The 16,596-nt window shown below is 57.0% G+C and overlaps 1 protein-coding gene across 1 annotated transcript in view; it reads left to right on the forward strand.

Moving 5' to 3' along the window:
- Positions 1–8,017: 8,017 nt before the first annotated feature.
- The window catches only part of RTN4R (reticulon 4 receptor), a 78,136-nt gene continuing 69,557 nt past the window's right edge, over positions 8,018–16,596 (forward strand). The window contains exon 1 of the mRNA XM_066199588.1: positions 8,018–8,254. Within this exon, the coding sequence (XP_066055685.1) occupies positions 8,233–8,254 (22 nt within the window). The 5' untranslated portion in view covers positions 8,018–8,232. The remainder of the gene's footprint in view (positions 8,255–16,596) is intronic.

Consider the following 16,596-nt stretch of genomic DNA (forward strand, 5'->3'; position numbering starts at 1 on the left):
GAAACTATTTGCAGATAGTTCCTGGTCTGCAACTCATTTGCTAACTCTGCTGGGAGCACTGCAGATCTGAAATCAGAGCTGCTGTGACTGGTCAGGTGGTGCTGCCATGCTCTCATTCCTCTGTGAGAGCTCGGTGACGCTCGGGATGGGGCTGCAGACGCGGCTGCTCCCGGTCACAAATTCCATGTTCATTTTCTGCCAGTGCTCTCCAGCAGCCTTCCTGCAAGTCCCTGCAGCTGCCAGGACAGCAAGGGGCCTTGGGAGAGGAGGAGTCATCCTTAAAAATACACAAGGAGATGGAAAACAAACAAACAAACAAAGTGAGGAGAAGACGCCGGTCCTAGGAACTCAAGGCAGAGAAAGTCTGGGCAGCGGTGTTCGTCCCAGGCTCCACCCCAGCGGAGCCACGGCTGGATTGGAGGAAAACACAAAGCTGAGCCCCCAAATAACCCAAATAACACACGGAGAACACATGGGTTACAACCCATCCCACCACGTGCTGCCCCCAGGAACAGCAGAGCTCAGAGCAGTGACAGGACCTGGGAGGTGACTCCAGCTGGATCCTCCAGCTGCGACTGTGCTGGCTGTAATCAAAAGAGGAAACTCTTTAACAGTGCTAAAAGAGTAAAATAAATAGCAGGCCTTTATTTGGAAGCTTCCAGGGGTTCCAGTGGTCATGGGCACACCCATTGTTGGAATTTTGCAATTTTTATAGGTTTAACAAATTAGCATATCTAATGTTTATTGTCTAATTAGAAGAGCAGTTGGTGAGGTCATTTTGCCCCCAGGTACTGCCCCACTGGAGCTGGTCCAGGGCTTCTTTGCCCCAGTTCTTATTATGTCTTCTCAAATTCTGGCTAGAAAATGGAATGTTCTTCTTGTATGTCCTCTACTTGAAAATAAGGCTAAAGAGTGTTTCAGGAATGTGTTAGAAGGTTAGCCTCTTACTCTGAAATCTAAGAGAAAGGATAGGAAAAATAACAGGAGCTGTGTAACACGTATTAATGGTCTACAAAGTCACAAATATAGGAAAAATACATAAAAAGCAAACATCTTCAGGCATCGACTGGGCTGGAGCAGCCGTTCTGCAGCTGCTGCTGCCAGGACTCTCCCCAGTCCTTGGCCAACACACTGCTGGGGGTGCAGGGACAGCCCAGACTGTGCAGGATGTGCTCACCAGCTTAGGCTGAAGGGTGCTGGGAAGGCTTTTTACCCCGAGGACCTGCTCAGTCTGTGCCCTGTGTGTGCCTGCAGGTCTGGCTTTCAGGTGGGGATGAGAGTGGCTGGTGCAGAAATGGAGAGGCCACGGCTGTGCTGGGTTCCCAGGCCCCTGGGATGGGCTGGGGGACACTCAGCATTCCCACTCCAGCCCAGCCTCCAACACCCATGGAATGCACAGGGCTCCCCTGGCCCAGCCCTGTGGAGGAGCAGCTTTCACTGTCAGGTCTTCATTCAGATTTTGCTGCACTTCTGATCCCCTTGGCTCTCCCTGCATGTGCAGAATCTCTGGGGTGGGTTTGCCCCAGCTGGATGTTGGGTGCCCCCCAAAACTGTTTTATCAGTGCCCTCTGCAACTGGAAAGGGGAGAGAAAAGAAAGGGAGAGGTAAGCACTGGGAGAGATCCTTCCCTGGTCACCATCACAGGCATAACAGCCTGAACCTGGGGATATTGATTGAATTTATTACCAAAAAAAAAAAAAAAGAGACCAGGACAATGAGAATAAAACAAATCTTTAAAACAGCTTTCCCTCACCTGTCCCTCCTTCCTGTTCTCTCCGCTCTGGATCTGGAGACCTGAGAGTGCTCACCTGGAGAACAGAAAGCTCCAGGGAAACCTCAGAGCACCTTCCAGGGCCTAAAGGGGCTCCAGGAGAGCTGGAGAGGGACTGGGGACAAGGGGTGGAGGGACTGGACACTGGGATATTGCGCAGGAATTGTTCCCTGGGAGGGTGGGCAGGCCCTGGCACAGGGTGCCCAGAGCAGCTGTGGCTGCCCCTGGATCCCTGACAGTGTCCAAGGCCAGGCTGGATGGGGCTAGTGGAAGGAGTCCCCTAAACTATTCTCTACCTGTTCCCAGCTGCTTCACAGTCAGTGCAGGGTGAGCTCAGGGCAGCTCCAAGGCCAGTGGCAGCCCTCAGTCAGGTAAGTCTCCCCAAGGCTGGAAAAGGAGCAGCTTCCTGCAAGAGACACCTGAATAAATCTGCAGCCCTTCCTGCACGGCCTTCTGAAGGATTCCTGGCACATCCCAATCTCAGCAGCACCATCAGGACCAGGTGGGAACCTTTCACAGAGGGGATTGATGTGTCAGGCTGGAGCAGTGCTGGGATGATTTACAAGAGCAACTCGTCCACGCCGACCCCATTGCTCAGGCAGGAGAGGCCTGAAATGTGAGGGAAATCACGGAGCAGGAGCTGCCAGGGCCATAATTCACTCCTGGGAGAAGCAGCAGCCAGGGGGATCACTGGTGGTGCAGGGGTGGATGCACTGACAGAGGGGGAGCTTTTCTCTCCCTGCCAGGCTCTGGGGCAGTTTCTCATGGCAAGAGGAGCAAAGCAGCCCACGGAACAACACAGACACTCAGTGCCTTTCCCAGAGCTAATGAGGTCTGGTAATGAGCTGAGCAGCTGGCAGAGATGGAGTGCCCTGCCTGGAGCCAGGCAGAGTTCACAGCAGGGCCCAGGCTCAGACAGCAGCTCCCTGCCATGTCCTGTGTCCCTGCACAGGACCCAGGGGTGGCCAGCCATGCCTCTGTCCCCTGGTCATTGGGCTGGCCCTGCCAGGTGCTGGCCCTGGGTGGCCTCTGAGTGCTCTGGTACCCAGGGCACAGCCAACTGCTGGGGAGAAAGCAGACCTGGCACATCACCTGTGAGAGCTGGGGAGACCCACAGGGACCATCCAGCCCAGCCCCTGGCCCTGCCCAGACCCCCCAACAATCCCACCCAGGCCATCCCTGGCAGCGCTGTCCAAAGGCTTCTGGAGCTCTGGCAGCCTCAGGGCCGTGCCCATTCCCTGGGGAGCCTGGGAAGTGCCAACACTCTCTGGGGGAAGAACCTTTCCTGATCTCCAGCTTGAGATCCTGCCCTGGCCCAGCTCCAGCCCTGCCCTGGGTGCTGTCCCTGCACCCTGCAGAGCAGATCTCAGTGCCTGTCCTTCCTCTTCCCCAGGAAATTCCTCCTGTGGACAGCTGGGCTTGTTCTCTCTGTGATGCACTTCCTGTGGGAGCTGAGGTGTTCTGGAGAACAATCCCAGAACAATGTCCCACCTGCCACAACTTCATATCAACTGCTAATATAGTTATGTGTAAAATATCTGTTATATATTATAAATATTTGGTGTGGGGGTAGGATGATTCAGCCTTGGTGCTCTGTTCTGCTGGAAGAGTCACTTTGCCAGCACAGAACTTCTCTGCCCACTGGAGTTCATCAGTTCAGGTCCTGAAAATGGAGCAAGAGCTACTCTGGGTGCCTGGATAAATCCTGTCAGCACAGATCCTCCTGGTGTGCTCCCCTGGCCGAGGAGCCCTGCTGATATAGAGCCTCCCAGTGCCTCCCAGTCTGTAGGGGCTATGTTGCAGCTGCTGGAAATACCCAGGAACAAGCCATGGTCTTGGTGGCCTTCACAAAAATCAACAGGTAGAAGGTGTCAAACATAAACTTTGTCAATAGTGCAGTGCTGGTGAGACTGAGGAGCCCTTTTAGTTCTGTATTTGAGAGTCTCCCCCATGGTGTGCCCATGCCTGGCCTCAGAGCAGGTGGAGGCTACTTAAAAAGATCCTCTTGTGTCTCTGCAGGGTGACTCTTCCAGAAGCCCAAGGGATGGTTCTCCACTGGAGCAGGTGACACTCCCTCAGCTGCTGATTGCCCAGGCTGCACTGCGTGCCCATGTCTCCTCCTGTCTCCTGCGAGCACAGGCAGTGCCAGAACTTGTCAGAGACACCACATAGAGGCCCAGGATGGTCTGGGTTGGAAGGGACCTTAAGAGAGCATCTTGTCCCCCTCCCATTATGAAGAGCAAAAACCCCTGGTCTTTTGGTGCCCTTTTCCTGCCTCCTTGCTTCTCTCAGAGATGTTTTCAGGTGCTCCCAGCCACATCAGACACAGGACAGATGCAGCCACAAGGCCATGGGGAAGAAAGGTGAAAAGCCTTTACTGGACTAGAACAAGGACACACTTTATTCAATACTGGGATTCAGGAGTCAATTTCTTTAGGCTCTATTAAAAAAGAAAGAGATGGGTGTGAGCACAGCAAAGGTCAATGAGTTCCCATTTCATGTGCCCTCTCTATTTTCCCACATCCACCTCTCTCTGCAGTGCCCACAGGCCCAGGGATGTTCCCCGAATCCTTTGGGATTACTGGGTTGAAGAGAGTGGGGAGGGATGGCACTTTGCAAACACGACTCCCAATGCGAAGGAAGAGAATTGATCCCAGTGTGATTAAGCATTAGGTAGAGAGAAACATATAATTATCCAGTCAAAGCAGGGTGTCTTCATCTCGAGGAGCATTGGCTTCTCTCCAGAGTTACTCCCACTGCAACTGCGAGCATCCCGGCTCCCCAGGAGATCTCCTGCTTGGGAGACCCCTCCTTCACCCAGTCCCTCCTGGAATGCCACATGGGAAATGGGAAGCACAGATGTCCAACACGGGGCACAAAGCAGAGCCAATCTCCTGTAGCTTGTCACACAGGCCTGGGAGCAGAGCTGGCCCCAGGGCACTGGAGCGTCACTGCACGCCAAGGTCACAGCCCCGGGCTGCCCCACGGTGACCTCTGAGTGACAACTGCTGGGTCACACAGCCCAAGGAGATGCAGGAACCTGCAGGAAGAGTCAGCCCCAGCCCTGTACAGATGTGCTCTCTCAATTTCCAGATTAACCTTTCAGAAATGTCAGCCAAACTGCCGCCGCCTCCCTGGTACAACCTGGAATTTTCGGGCCTGTGACTAGAGCTTCAATTAACTCCTTCTGTGCTCCTGCTCACCTTCCAGCCCTCTCCCAGGAAATTCCAGCTCCAGGATCCTTTCTTCTGCAGCTATTTTGATGCCCCGCACGTCAGTGACCTCTCTCTCCTGCTGCACCACTTGGGATGGTGGAGTCAAAGGGCACTGCTGAAACGGGAGTGCTTGAAGGTGTGTTCAAAAGGGAGGAGCAGCACATCCCTAACCTGTGCTAGCTGGGCTGCCACTGTAGGAAGAGCAGGGCAGGGTGGGATCATCCTCCCTCCCAGAAGATGTCCAGAAACCAACAACAGTGTGTTGCAGCAGATTGCACAGGAATGCTCCTTGTCTCTCCCCAGACCTCACCTATCCTGGCATACCCAGAAAACCCTTCTGTTCCTTCAGAGCAGACCTGCCATGGACTGGCCCAAGCACCCAAGAGTGACCCAAGTGTCCCAGTTGTGTCCCAGCTGTGTCCCAGCTGTGACCCTGTGGGCACAATGCTCCTCTGGCAGCATGTTCATTAAGTGCTCTCCTGTTCATTAAGTGTGGACAGGGCTCCTGGAAAATCCAGGATGGGCAGGATTCAGCTGGGAGTCACCCCAAGCAAACAGAGGGAAGGGGGCAGGCAAGGCAGAAGGGGTAGAGAAGGTCAGGAGATGCCTGAGCTGGGCTGGAGGTGTGGGAAGGAAGAGGATTAGGGAATCATCTCTGCACCTTTGTATTCTGGAGGAGCAAAAAGAGAGTGGCCAGAGGGAGCCCCTGCCCTCCCCAGGTGCCACCTGCCCTCTCCAAGGGGCTGAAGGAAGGGGCTGCAGGCCCTAGGCTGTACAGAATTTCACATCTGCACAGTTAGAAGGTGTCTGGACAGTTCTCCTGGATCATTTTCAGATGGGGTTTCAAGGACCTAGTGAAGATATCCCAGCCCAGGGCAGTGCGATTGGAACCAGATGAACTTTAAGGTCCCTCCTAACCCAACCCATCCTGTGATTCTATGATTCTGAGCCCAGGACCTTGGACCAGCTAAGGCTGTTGGCACAAATAAAGCCCACACTGAGTAAATCACCTCCATCTGCCCCAAGTGTCCAGCTGGGCGCCTTTGGTTGAGTTTCTTTTTTCCATAGATGATTATGGGCTGGGTCAGAGTGAGGCATCCACAGCCTCTGGGTGTGGTGAGAAGGTTATTGCACACAGGAGAAACTGAACCCTGGCTCACCTTGCAGTGCTGCCTACATGGAAAGGTGGAAACTGGGCAGGCCTGGGAGGGATGTGGTTGTGACACCAACCCTGAGGGCAAGCTGGAAGAGATGGCCAGTACTGGGGTGACAAACCAGAAGTGAGGAATGAAGGCTCAGAAGCATTTCTATACCTGGTGTACACAGGTAAAGATAAATACACACACTGTAGAATGCCAGAATGGATTGGGCTGGAAGGGACCTCTAAGCTCATCCAGTGCCACCCCTGCCATGGCAGGGACACCTCCCACTGTCCCAGGCTGCTCCAAGCCCCAGTGTCCAGCCTGGCCTTGGACACTGCCAGGGATCCAGGGGCAGCCACAGCTGCTCTGGGCACCCTGTGCCAGGGCCTGCCCACCCTCCCAGGGAACAATTCCTTCCCAATATCCCATCCATCCCTGCCCTCTGGCAGTGGGAAGCCATTCCCTCTGTTTTGGCACTACAGTTCTTGATGAAAAGTCCCTCCCTGCCTTCCTTGTAGCCCCTTCAGACCCTGGAAGGTGCTGTGAGGTCTCCACAAAACCTTCTCTTCTCCAGGCTGAACAATCCAAATTCACAGCCTGTCTCCACAGGGGAGGGGCTCCAATCGCCTGAGCAACTTCATGGGCTCCTCCAGACCTGCTCCCAGAGTTCATGTCCTGTATGTTGGGGGCACCAGGCCTGTATGCAGAGTTCCAGGTGGGGTTTCACATGAATACAGACATATCCACATATTGTCCATGGATCTGGGGGCAGCTGAACCTCTGACTAGCAGGGACAGAGCCACCACCTCCCCATACTGTGGATGTTCAGCTTTTCCCCAACAGCACAATCCTTCCCTCCTCCTTTCCCCCCTGAGCAAATAAGTTCACTTAATAAAAATCCATCTTTCTGCTTCCCAGATGGGACGGCTGCAGATGGGATCTGCCTGCGCAGGAGCCCTCGTCCCCGCAGAACAGGGAAGGCTGCTGGAGGGCTCTGCAGGAGGGCTCAGCAGGATGGGAATCCAGCTTCACCCTGCTTCAGCTACAGTGTAACCCTCGTGCTTTTGGGTAAACTGAGGCAAGCTACCGTCCTTCTGCCCGTGGGAGACTGATTCCAAGGGGCAGGGATGGCGAGAGGGCTCAGCCATCGGGAAGGGTTCTCCTTCGGGCTGTACTCAAAGGGCTCTCTGACATCCTTCCCTCGGGAAAGCAGCAGCTCCGCACTCGCAGCAGCCGAATCTGGTGAGGAAGAGGAGGCACGGCGGGTTCGGATGTCTCTCGCCGCTTCCCCGGTGCGCAGATCCAGAGCAGGGGAAAACACCCGCCGAGGTCTCCGGTGCTTCCCGAGGGGCTCCGAGCCGTGGCCCCCGCGGCCCCCGGGGCGGTGCGGGCGCGGCTGCGGCGGGAGGTGGGGAGGAGGGAGCGGGCCCGGTGCCCGCCGCCGCCCGGGCGTCCCTCTCCGCCGCTTCCTTTAGGTGGCACCTCTCCTCCAGGAATGAAGCTCCCGGCCCCGCGCAGCCCTGCCCGGGCCGCGGCCGCGCACCGCGGGGGCTCCGCCGCGGAGCCGCCGCCGTCGGAGCGGCCCCTCCTCCCCCCCGCCAGCCCGTGCCCGGCTCCCCCGTCCTCCCGCTCACTCCTCCAGCCAGTAAATCCGATCTAGGCTGATTCCTCTCACGTCAAACCACATGATCCCATAAAACATTCATCGCCTCTCCATCCCCGCTCGCTCGCCGCTCGCTCCCGGGATACAGTGCAGCCGGCTCCGCTCCCCGCCGCGGGATCCGCCGCAGCCCCGGCCCCGTGCGTGCGGCGGGCGGGCGGGCGGAGGGAGGAGGCAGGCGAGGCGAGGCGAGGCGAGGCGAGGCGAGGCGAGGCGAGGCGAGGCAGGGAGGGGGAGCCTCGCCTGGATGCTGACTCCAGCTCGGGGGCTGTTCATTCCCCCGATGAGCGAGGGCGCCGGCACCGGGAGCGCCCCCCCCTCCCCGTGCGCCGCCGCTCCCCGCTCGGGCTGAAGTTTGGCACCGGGATCTGCCCCGCTTTCCCAAGGATTGTACCGCTGCCGCTCCACTTTGCGCCTCCAGACGTGCCTTCCCCGACCCCTAAGATGAAGAGGGCGATAGCTGAAGGTAGGTGCGCACCGGTCGCTCGCCGCCGCCGCGGCTCCCCCGGGCAGGGCACGGCGGCCGCGGCCCCAACTTCGCCCCGCGCCGGGAACTTCCATCGCTGCAACTTTTTTTTCCCCCGTGGCGTCTTCGGAAACGGCCAAGGTCCCACGAGGGGAAGAGGGGCCGGGGGCTGGATCGGGAGCGGGCGCTGGGGCCGGGAGAGGCGGCAGGGAGGGCGCGGGGGGAGCGGGAGCGCCGCGGCTGCGGAGCTGAGCGGAGGCGAGGCCGGAGGGGGAGCGAGCACCGGGCACGGCTCGGCTCCAGCCGCGAAGCACGGCAGCGGGATGGAACGAGGACAGCGGGGTGGAAAGGGAGCGGCGGGGTGGAAATGGAGCAGCAGGATGGAAAGAGGACAGAGGGATGGAAAGGGAACAGCGGGATGGAGGGGGAGCAGCGGGCTGAGCCCCCTCCAGCCGCCGCCCAGCCTCGGCTTGGCTCAGCTCGGCCTTGGGGTGACCGGGCGAAGTTGGTGCTTCCGGGGGAAGCGCGTCCCCAGCCCGCATCCCGCGGCGGAGGGGGCCGGGACGGGCGGGAGAGGGGCTGGGGCAGCCCGGCTTCCCCCGCTCGCAGCCCGGCCGCCGGAGGAGCTCCGGCCCCGCTCCCCGAGCCCGTCCCGCTCGCGATGCCTCAGGACGGGGAAGTTCGCGGAGGGTCCGGGCGACCCGCGGGGACAGCGGGTCCCGGGGTGCGGTGGGGGCCCCCGGCAGAGCCCTCCCTTAGGGTCCCCCCGCTTCGCGTCCCGGAGCCAGAGGCTGGGAAGGGCTGGGGGTGCAGGGGCTGGATCCCCTTTCCACTCGCTCGCTGCGCCGGGGCAGAGGCACGGAGCTTGCAGCCTGGCACAGCCGGAGCTCTGCCTGAACCGGCCTTTTTCCATGGACTTTGGCGATAATTTTTGCTTCCGGCCCCGGTGTGCGGGCTGGGGCTGGGGCTGGGGCTGGGGCAGGGCTGGCACAGGGGCCAGGGGCTGCGGCGGCTCTCGGAGCCCCAGGTCCCGCCGTGCCTTGGCCGCTTGCGGAGGCTCCGGGGGCACAAGGCTGCGGCCCCAGCTCGGGAGGGACACTCGCTGCCAGGCGGGCTCAGCCCACTCGAGAAGCGTGTGCCACCCAGGTGTGTTTGCTGGGAACCCAGCCCACGGATTGCAGTTTTTAACTGGCTCCAGGGCTGGCCAGGTGCTGGGTAGGGGAGATCTGGGCATGCGGAGCCTCTGGCTGCTCGGACTCTGCTCCCGGCTGTGCTGTCTCCAGCTCGCTTCCCGTTCCCGTCAGCGACACAGATATAATTCTCTTTTCCTTTTTATTTTGGAGGGCACTCTGATTTATTTGTGACGATCAAAGGACACATCCAAGATGTGAGCCACACCGCACACCGCCTCCTTGAGAGGCTTTGTGTCGATCTGAAACGTGAAATGGCCAATTTATTCCTGCTTGGGGAACACCTTGGGAGCAGGCTCCGGAGCCAGCTTCTCCCCGGGCCCTGAGGGGATCCTGATATCCGACCTTCCATTTGCCGGGGGCCGTACCGGGTGCAGGGGTTACCATCGATCCGAGCCCGGCGGCCCCGTGCCCAGCCCGCCGGTGCCAGGCTGTGCCGGGGGCTCTTTGTCACCCGCGGTGCCGGCGGTGCTGGCAGAGCAGCGTCCAGGTGCTGGGTGTGGTGCGGACACCCCGATCCCCTCTGCTCCCAGCCCCGCTGCTGCTGCTGCAGCGCTGCTCGCCCCACGCAGTGACATTCCCGGCTGCCGCCAGCATCGTGTGAAACAACACAGGGGATAATGAAATATAAAAACTGTGTTACAACGGCTTTATTTATAGAACAAGGCTTGGAGGAGTTTGGGGTTGAATTATTTGCTTTTTTTTGCTGCAGTTTATGAATTGCTCCTGTGAGAGGCTGAGGAGCCTGGCTTGCTGGCAGGTTTGGCTGGAAAGTCCTTATGAACCTGGGGGATTCTGTTTAGCTGAGTGTCCATCCTGCTGGATCTGGACTACATTTCCCACTGTGGGCTGCCAGGATGCTTCAAGTGCCTTGTAAGCCAGAAATAGCCACCAGGGGCAGTTGGACAGGCAGAGCTTTCCCTGTTCTCAGCACTTGCTGCCTTATTAACACAATTCATTTTTACTGAAAAGGGGCTTTCTATGCTTATTCTTTTTTTTAACCCGAATACAAACCCCTGTAATATGAGAATCCACATCAACATCACCCATGTGAGAACAGCTCTTTGTTTTTTTTTTTTCCTCTTGAGAGATAACAGCATTCATTGCATTTTCTGTATTTCCTGTCTTTATAATGTAAATTTTTTATCAAGGGGCGGCTGCATTTTCTGGGCTTTGTCCCCCCTTTCCCAGCAGGCGGCACAGACCTCAGACCTGTGTTCCATGGGCCCATCAAAGGCCGTGTTTGGAGAGGTTTTCTAAAGAGGAATGTGCTTAAAGAGGAATTTTAGGGCAAAAAGGTGGAGGTGCTGTTGCACCACTCGGTGCCTGGGCGTTGAACTGGTGCAGACGTCGTTGTTCCCTGCTGGATCTGGGATGTTTTCCCAGGCAATGCTGGACCAGAGGAGGAGTTAGTGAGGAGCAGTGAGAAAGTGCAGAGGGTTGTGGGCAGCACGTGCTGAACCAGCCGGGCCCCTGATTAATTCCCTCCATCCCGAGCTCAGGAGCTCCGGGCTTGGCTTGGGAAATCCTCCTGGGAACCTGTGGTGTCCATAAAGGAGTGGGAAGGAGAGGGAGTCACTGGTGGGAAGGAGCACGGGGACAGTTTGTTACACAGCGTCTCTCTCTGCTCTGCCCTGCTCCCTGCCCTGCCCCAGGGGCCTGGAATGAGAGGGCAGGAGAGTGGTTGTTGCTGCACCCGCTCATCCTGTGGAGCTGGAAGCTGGTGAGGGCCACGGGGATGCACAGCTGAGATCCCACATTCCCTGTGCCAGTCTGTGGCTGCTGACACAGGCCCTGTGCTGCGTAATCTTCTTCTGACCCCAACAACGACTTTGGCCATTGAGCCTTCCAAAGGAATAACCCAAATCCACAAAATCCAGCAGCACAGATGTGAATTTGCCACATTTTTCCCTTCGGGAGAGGCAAGGAGCCTGTGAGCTGGGGGCAGGGAAGGGAAGGATGCTGCGAGGCCGCTGCAGCCCTGCACGCACGGTGCTGCTGGCCGAGGGCACCGGGGCCTGCCCGGCAAGGGCTGGGCCTCCTTCCCTTCCCGTCCTCCCCAGGCGTGTGGAAGGAGAGGGAAAATCGCCTGAGCCGGAGTCTCCACACAAAGCAGGACAAGGAAGATTGCAGAGGGCTGAGCTCTAATCTCTGCTCTCAGCCGTGCCCTCAGCCCTGCCGGGCCGGAGCCCATCGCCGGGAGTGGCTGGAGCTGCAGCCCCGGAGTCACCCCGCAGGCACCGGGAAGGAGCCGCTCTAATCGGGTGTGCTCCTCTTCCCCTTGGATTTGCAATGCTCTCTGCCGCCGTCACCTGCATTAAGACGAATCTCTCAGTGCCAGGCGCCTCTTTTGACGTTCCTAAAGAGGTTTTGTCTCCGCACAGGAGGCACAGCCCCAGTGCACGGAGGGGCTGCGAGAGGCAGCATCTCAGCGTGGGGCCTGCGAGGCCTGGCAGTCTCCGGGAGGGTCTGTCCCTCCTGGCCCTGTGGAAAGCTCTGTGCCGTGTCCTGGAGCCAGCTGGATCCGTCTGGGATTTGTGAGTAGCAGGGTGTCAGGGCTTCTCCATCACAGACACACGGCGGTGTGGGAGGGAGGAGTGAGGCTGGTGAGACACAAAGCCCAGCTTCTCCTCCCCTTTCCTGCTGTGGTTGCAACTCCTAGAGGTTTCCAGAGGCTGAGAGAAAGGGGGACAATTGTACTGAAAAGTCTTAATCAGCTAAAAGAGGCCGAGGGTGGATCCTGCTGTGCTTGCGCAGAGATGCCGAAGGAATTCGTGCAGAGTTTGTTCAAATATGCAAACTCACCTCAGCCTGAGCTGTGTGTGACTGAGACTGCTGGGACACACAGGAATGGGAGTCTGGAGTGGCTGGTTACCCTGTGTGTGGTGTCCAGAGGGGCTGTGTGGGCTCAGGGCAGTGGCACCAGGTGACACGGGTGTTGTTGCCCTTGGGCTGTGTGCAGCTCACGGCCAGGTCCTGCCGGTGTGGGCACAGCACATCTTGTGTGGCACAGACTCTGGCCATGCTTGCTTTGCTTTTGGAGCGCCCCTAGAAGGCCTCTGGATTCTGGTCTTGGCCTTGCTTCTGCCGTCTTTGTATCCTTGGCCAGGTCAATGAGCCTTTCTGTGAAGTAGTCTCAGCTTTTCCAGCACTGTCCCTTGGAGAGTGATGCTGACTTATGTCCCAAGGGACCCAGGATATGCTTAAATTCAGCCCAGAGCTGAAATGTGGAGGTCTGAGCAGTCACTGATCACCTCTTCAGCAGTGCCACAATGTCAGGTGACAAGACTGATAGTCTCCTGAGGGCTGCTGCTGCATCCACAGCAGGTTTGTGTCTCTGGGCTGGCCCACCTTCCTCCCAACCTTCACACTGCAGCTGATCAACAGCACCAGCAGATTTTACAGCATTTATTGTCCCTCTCCCAGAACCAGGGGATTAGAAAAGCACTTGAGTTTTATTTGGAATGGTTGTCAAGGAAAGCAGAAACGCTCCACAAGCACATGCAAAGCATCAAGGATACTGGAAACAAGAAAACACAAATATTCCAGTGCTGGGAGTTTTCCAGTTTCTGGAGGGCCCAGCAGTTTGAGGCATCACCCTGATGACTCTCAAGTAGCAGTGTTGGCTCCTGTCTGCATGGGTGAGGCAAGGCTGGGCTCAGAGTATTTGCTTTCATGGAATATTTTGGAGGAATCACCTGGACGCACCTGGAGTACCCCTGGAGGTATCTAAAGAACCTCTTGCTCAAAACACAGCTGATTTCAAAGGCAGGTCTGGTTGCTCAGGGGCTTGTCCTGTCCAGCATGGACATCTTCCCAAGGATGGATGTCTTTCCCAGGATGGAGATACCCTGTCCTCCTCCATGGCCTGTCTGGCTGAGGCCCTTTGTCCCCTGGCCTGGGTCAGCACCATGAGTGCCCCATGTCCCTTTGGTGGGGTGGGGGTGCCTGGCCCTGTTCCTGGGTGTGGCAGGGCTGGGGCAGGAGCGATGATGAACATCATGCTGGATCCCATGAGGTCAGAGCAGGTGCTAGGGAGCTATCAAAGAGGGGATAAAAGCAGGGGTCACAGCCAGGGGCCATGGCAGGGACACTCAGGATGGCACCAGGGACACTCAGGGTGACAGCAGACCCTGGCAGATGCTCTCCTGTCCCTATGTTTGCTTTGCTGGCTGCTCCTGGGGATGCAGCCCCTGGCCAGTTTTATGTGGACTGGTTCCAGCCGCCCCAGCCTGGTGTCCCACATCGATGGTAATTAAACAGAGCTCCCCTGGAGCTCTCTAGTCCTCAGATGCACCCTGTGCTGGAAGCCTTTCCTGACACCCTGCAGGGGCAGGGACCTCTCTGAGGACACACAAACCTGGCCAAATCCCAGAATGCTGGAGGTGCTGGTGGGAGGGTCCAGAATAGGGCTATTGAACCTTAGGTCAAGTGTGCTGTGGATTTCTCTATCCAAGCCTTGGAAACCTCCGATGATGGAACCTTGCTGGCCTTGCCCAGTACTGGAGCTGATTAAAAAGCTGTTCCTGATGTCTGAACTGAGCCTCCCAAGCTGTAGGTCTTGGCTGTGGCTCCTTGCTGTGTCAACTGGCCACACACGAGTGTTTGGCTCTGCCATCCTTTCAACTTCCTTGGAGTAGCTGGAGGCTGGAATTAAATCACCCTTCACCTTCTCTTTGTCAGGCCCAGCCATCATCATTCCCTCTGCCTCACCCTGTAGCACATACTGGGACATATATTTAGGAAGGAATTGTTCCTTGTGAGGACGGGGAGGCTCTGGCACAGGGTGCCCAGAGAAGCTGTGGCTGCCCCTGGATCCCTGGAAAGTGTCCAGCGCCAGGCTGGATGGGGCTTGGAGCAGCCTGGGACAGTGGGAGGTGACCCTGCCCATGGCAGGGGTGGCACTGGATGAGGTTTAAGGTCTCTTCCCATCCAAACCATTCTGGGACTCTGTGGTTCTCTGGTTCTATGACATCCTACAGGCTTCTAGTCATTTCTGGTCAGCCTGGGCTGTGCCAGCCCCGAGGTGGCAGCAGGAGCAGGGCAGTGCCTGTCCCCTGTGCTGGGGCAGCTCTGGGACCCTCCTGACAAGTGAGACCTGGAGGGGCTGGAGCATGTCCAGGGAAGGGAACGGAGCTGGGGAAGGGGCTGGAGCAGAACTTCCTGCACTTCCTGTCCCATTCATGGCAAAATTACTTCTTAATCCTGTCCCCTCTCACTCACTCAAAAAACCTCTGACATTTGGGTACCCAGCACATGATTTATCTCGTTATGATCCTGAGGAGTTATTTAGTAGTGGGTCAGAAAGATCTGAAGGGGTCCAGGGTTCCCACCCTGCAGATCTCCAAATCCCCTGTGGGATGGGATTTGTTTCCTGTGCTGCTGCCCCAGTTCCAGCCCAGACAGCCAAGGACAAGCACTGGATATCGTCTCCTTCTTCCTTCCAGGACCTGCATCCTGAGGGGATCCAAACCCTTTTGCCCCATGGTGCTTGTTTTGCTGGAGGTGACTCAGAAACTTCCTCGTCCAGCATTTCTGTCCTTGATCCATGGAGGTGTGGAGAGTCTTTATTGTCAGCTGTGCTCTGATCCCCATCCCCAGCTGCAATTCCACACAGAGGTGGGAACAGTCCAGAGAAAGCAAATGGATACAGCAGTAGAAGGAGGTTCACCGCCTGGATGGGAGTTTCCAGCCCATCCCAGCGTTTTTCCATCCCATGGGATGGGCTGGACACATTCCCTCCCACTGGCTCTGGGAATCCTGGTGCCTTTCCAGCACTTTGTGCTTTGCTTTCTCCGTGCTGCACCTTCCGCTGGAAACAAAGGGATGTTTGCATTCCAGTGTGATGCTTCCCTTTCTTCCCTGAGTGCATGGGATAATTACAGTGCCTTGCACTAATTGATCTGTTATTAGTGATAATTCTGATTTACATGGTGCTTTAGGAAGGGGCATTTCCGTGGCAGAAGTGATGCTCTAATGTCACACTTCCCAATGGCTTGTTATGTGTCACCTCATCTCCCGTGAGCTGCTCATGGGGGAAACAGGTTCACTTTTATTTTTTTGTTAAAAACCAATCTTTTGCAAGAACCATCTGGCTGCTAAATTCTCCTCCCGGAGCTGTGCGGTTTGCTGGGAGTTCATTTGCGTCTTTAGCTACTAAAGAGGAAGTAAAAGTGACTGATTAGTCTGAGACTGGGACCGTTCACATCAAAGTGACAGATTTTGTGAGCTGGATTTGGGGAAGTGTTTAAAACTGGTGTGTTTTCATTAAATTTTGAAGACTGTGGGCAGAAGTGCGCTCTTGGCGCTGCAGCTCAGCGCTCAGCCCTGCACCCTGGGTTGTTATGTCACAGTGAATTGTGGGGCTGTTCAAATTTGCCTCTGCTTGTTTGATGACTTTAAATATTGATTTTAATTGTGCGTCTTCCTTAAGGCTGTGAGTGATGGTGGGAGCCATGGACAATAATCCCTGTGCATGACACAGCCACGTGCCCTGGGAGGTGGGAACTCAGCCTGGTGCTTCAGCAGAGGGGAGGGAGAAGAAAGGAAAATGCCTTTGGAGCCCCCAAATTCAGCTTTTTCTGCTCCCATGGGGGCTTTATCAGGGGTGTGCCATTAGCTGCTGGGCTCACAGAAGCCCTTTGGGGGTGCTGGAGTAAGGCTGGGAGGGTTCCACACTCTCCCCTGTGCAGAGGGGTCCTTGGAAAGCCTAAGAGCACATCCAGAGTTTGGGAAGGTGGGATTTGTCTCTGCAGAGAGAAATGGTCACCTGGAAGCCTCCAGGACCCGCAGGACTTGCACTACAAGGATCTGGAGGGACAGGACCCAGGGAATAGCTTCAAACTGACTGAGAGTGGGTTCACATTGGATATCAGGAAAGATCCTTCCCTGGGAGGGTGGGCAGGCCCTGGCACAGGGTTTCCAGAGAAGCTCTGGCTGATCCCTGGCAGTGTCCAAGGCCAGGTTGGACACTGGGTCTTGGAGCAACCCGCGATGGTGGAAGGTGTCCCTGCCCATGGCAGGGTTGGCACAGGGTGGGCTTTAAGGTCCCTCCAGAGCCAAACCAGTCTAGAATTCTGGGATTGCACATCCCTGTGGCACTGGCATGTTTTCAGGAGCAGTGGGAGCTGTGGTGGGAGCACATCCCTCTCC

This window comes from Chamaea fasciata, unplaced genomic scaffold, assembly GCF_029207755.1.
Source record: "Chamaea fasciata isolate MVZ Bird 193981 ecotype frontalis unplaced genomic scaffold, bChaFas1.0.hap1 SCAF_18, whole genome shotgun sequence".
In the NCBI taxonomy this organism is placed as follows: Eukaryota; Metazoa; Chordata; class Aves; order Passeriformes; family Sylviidae; genus Chamaea; species Chamaea fasciata.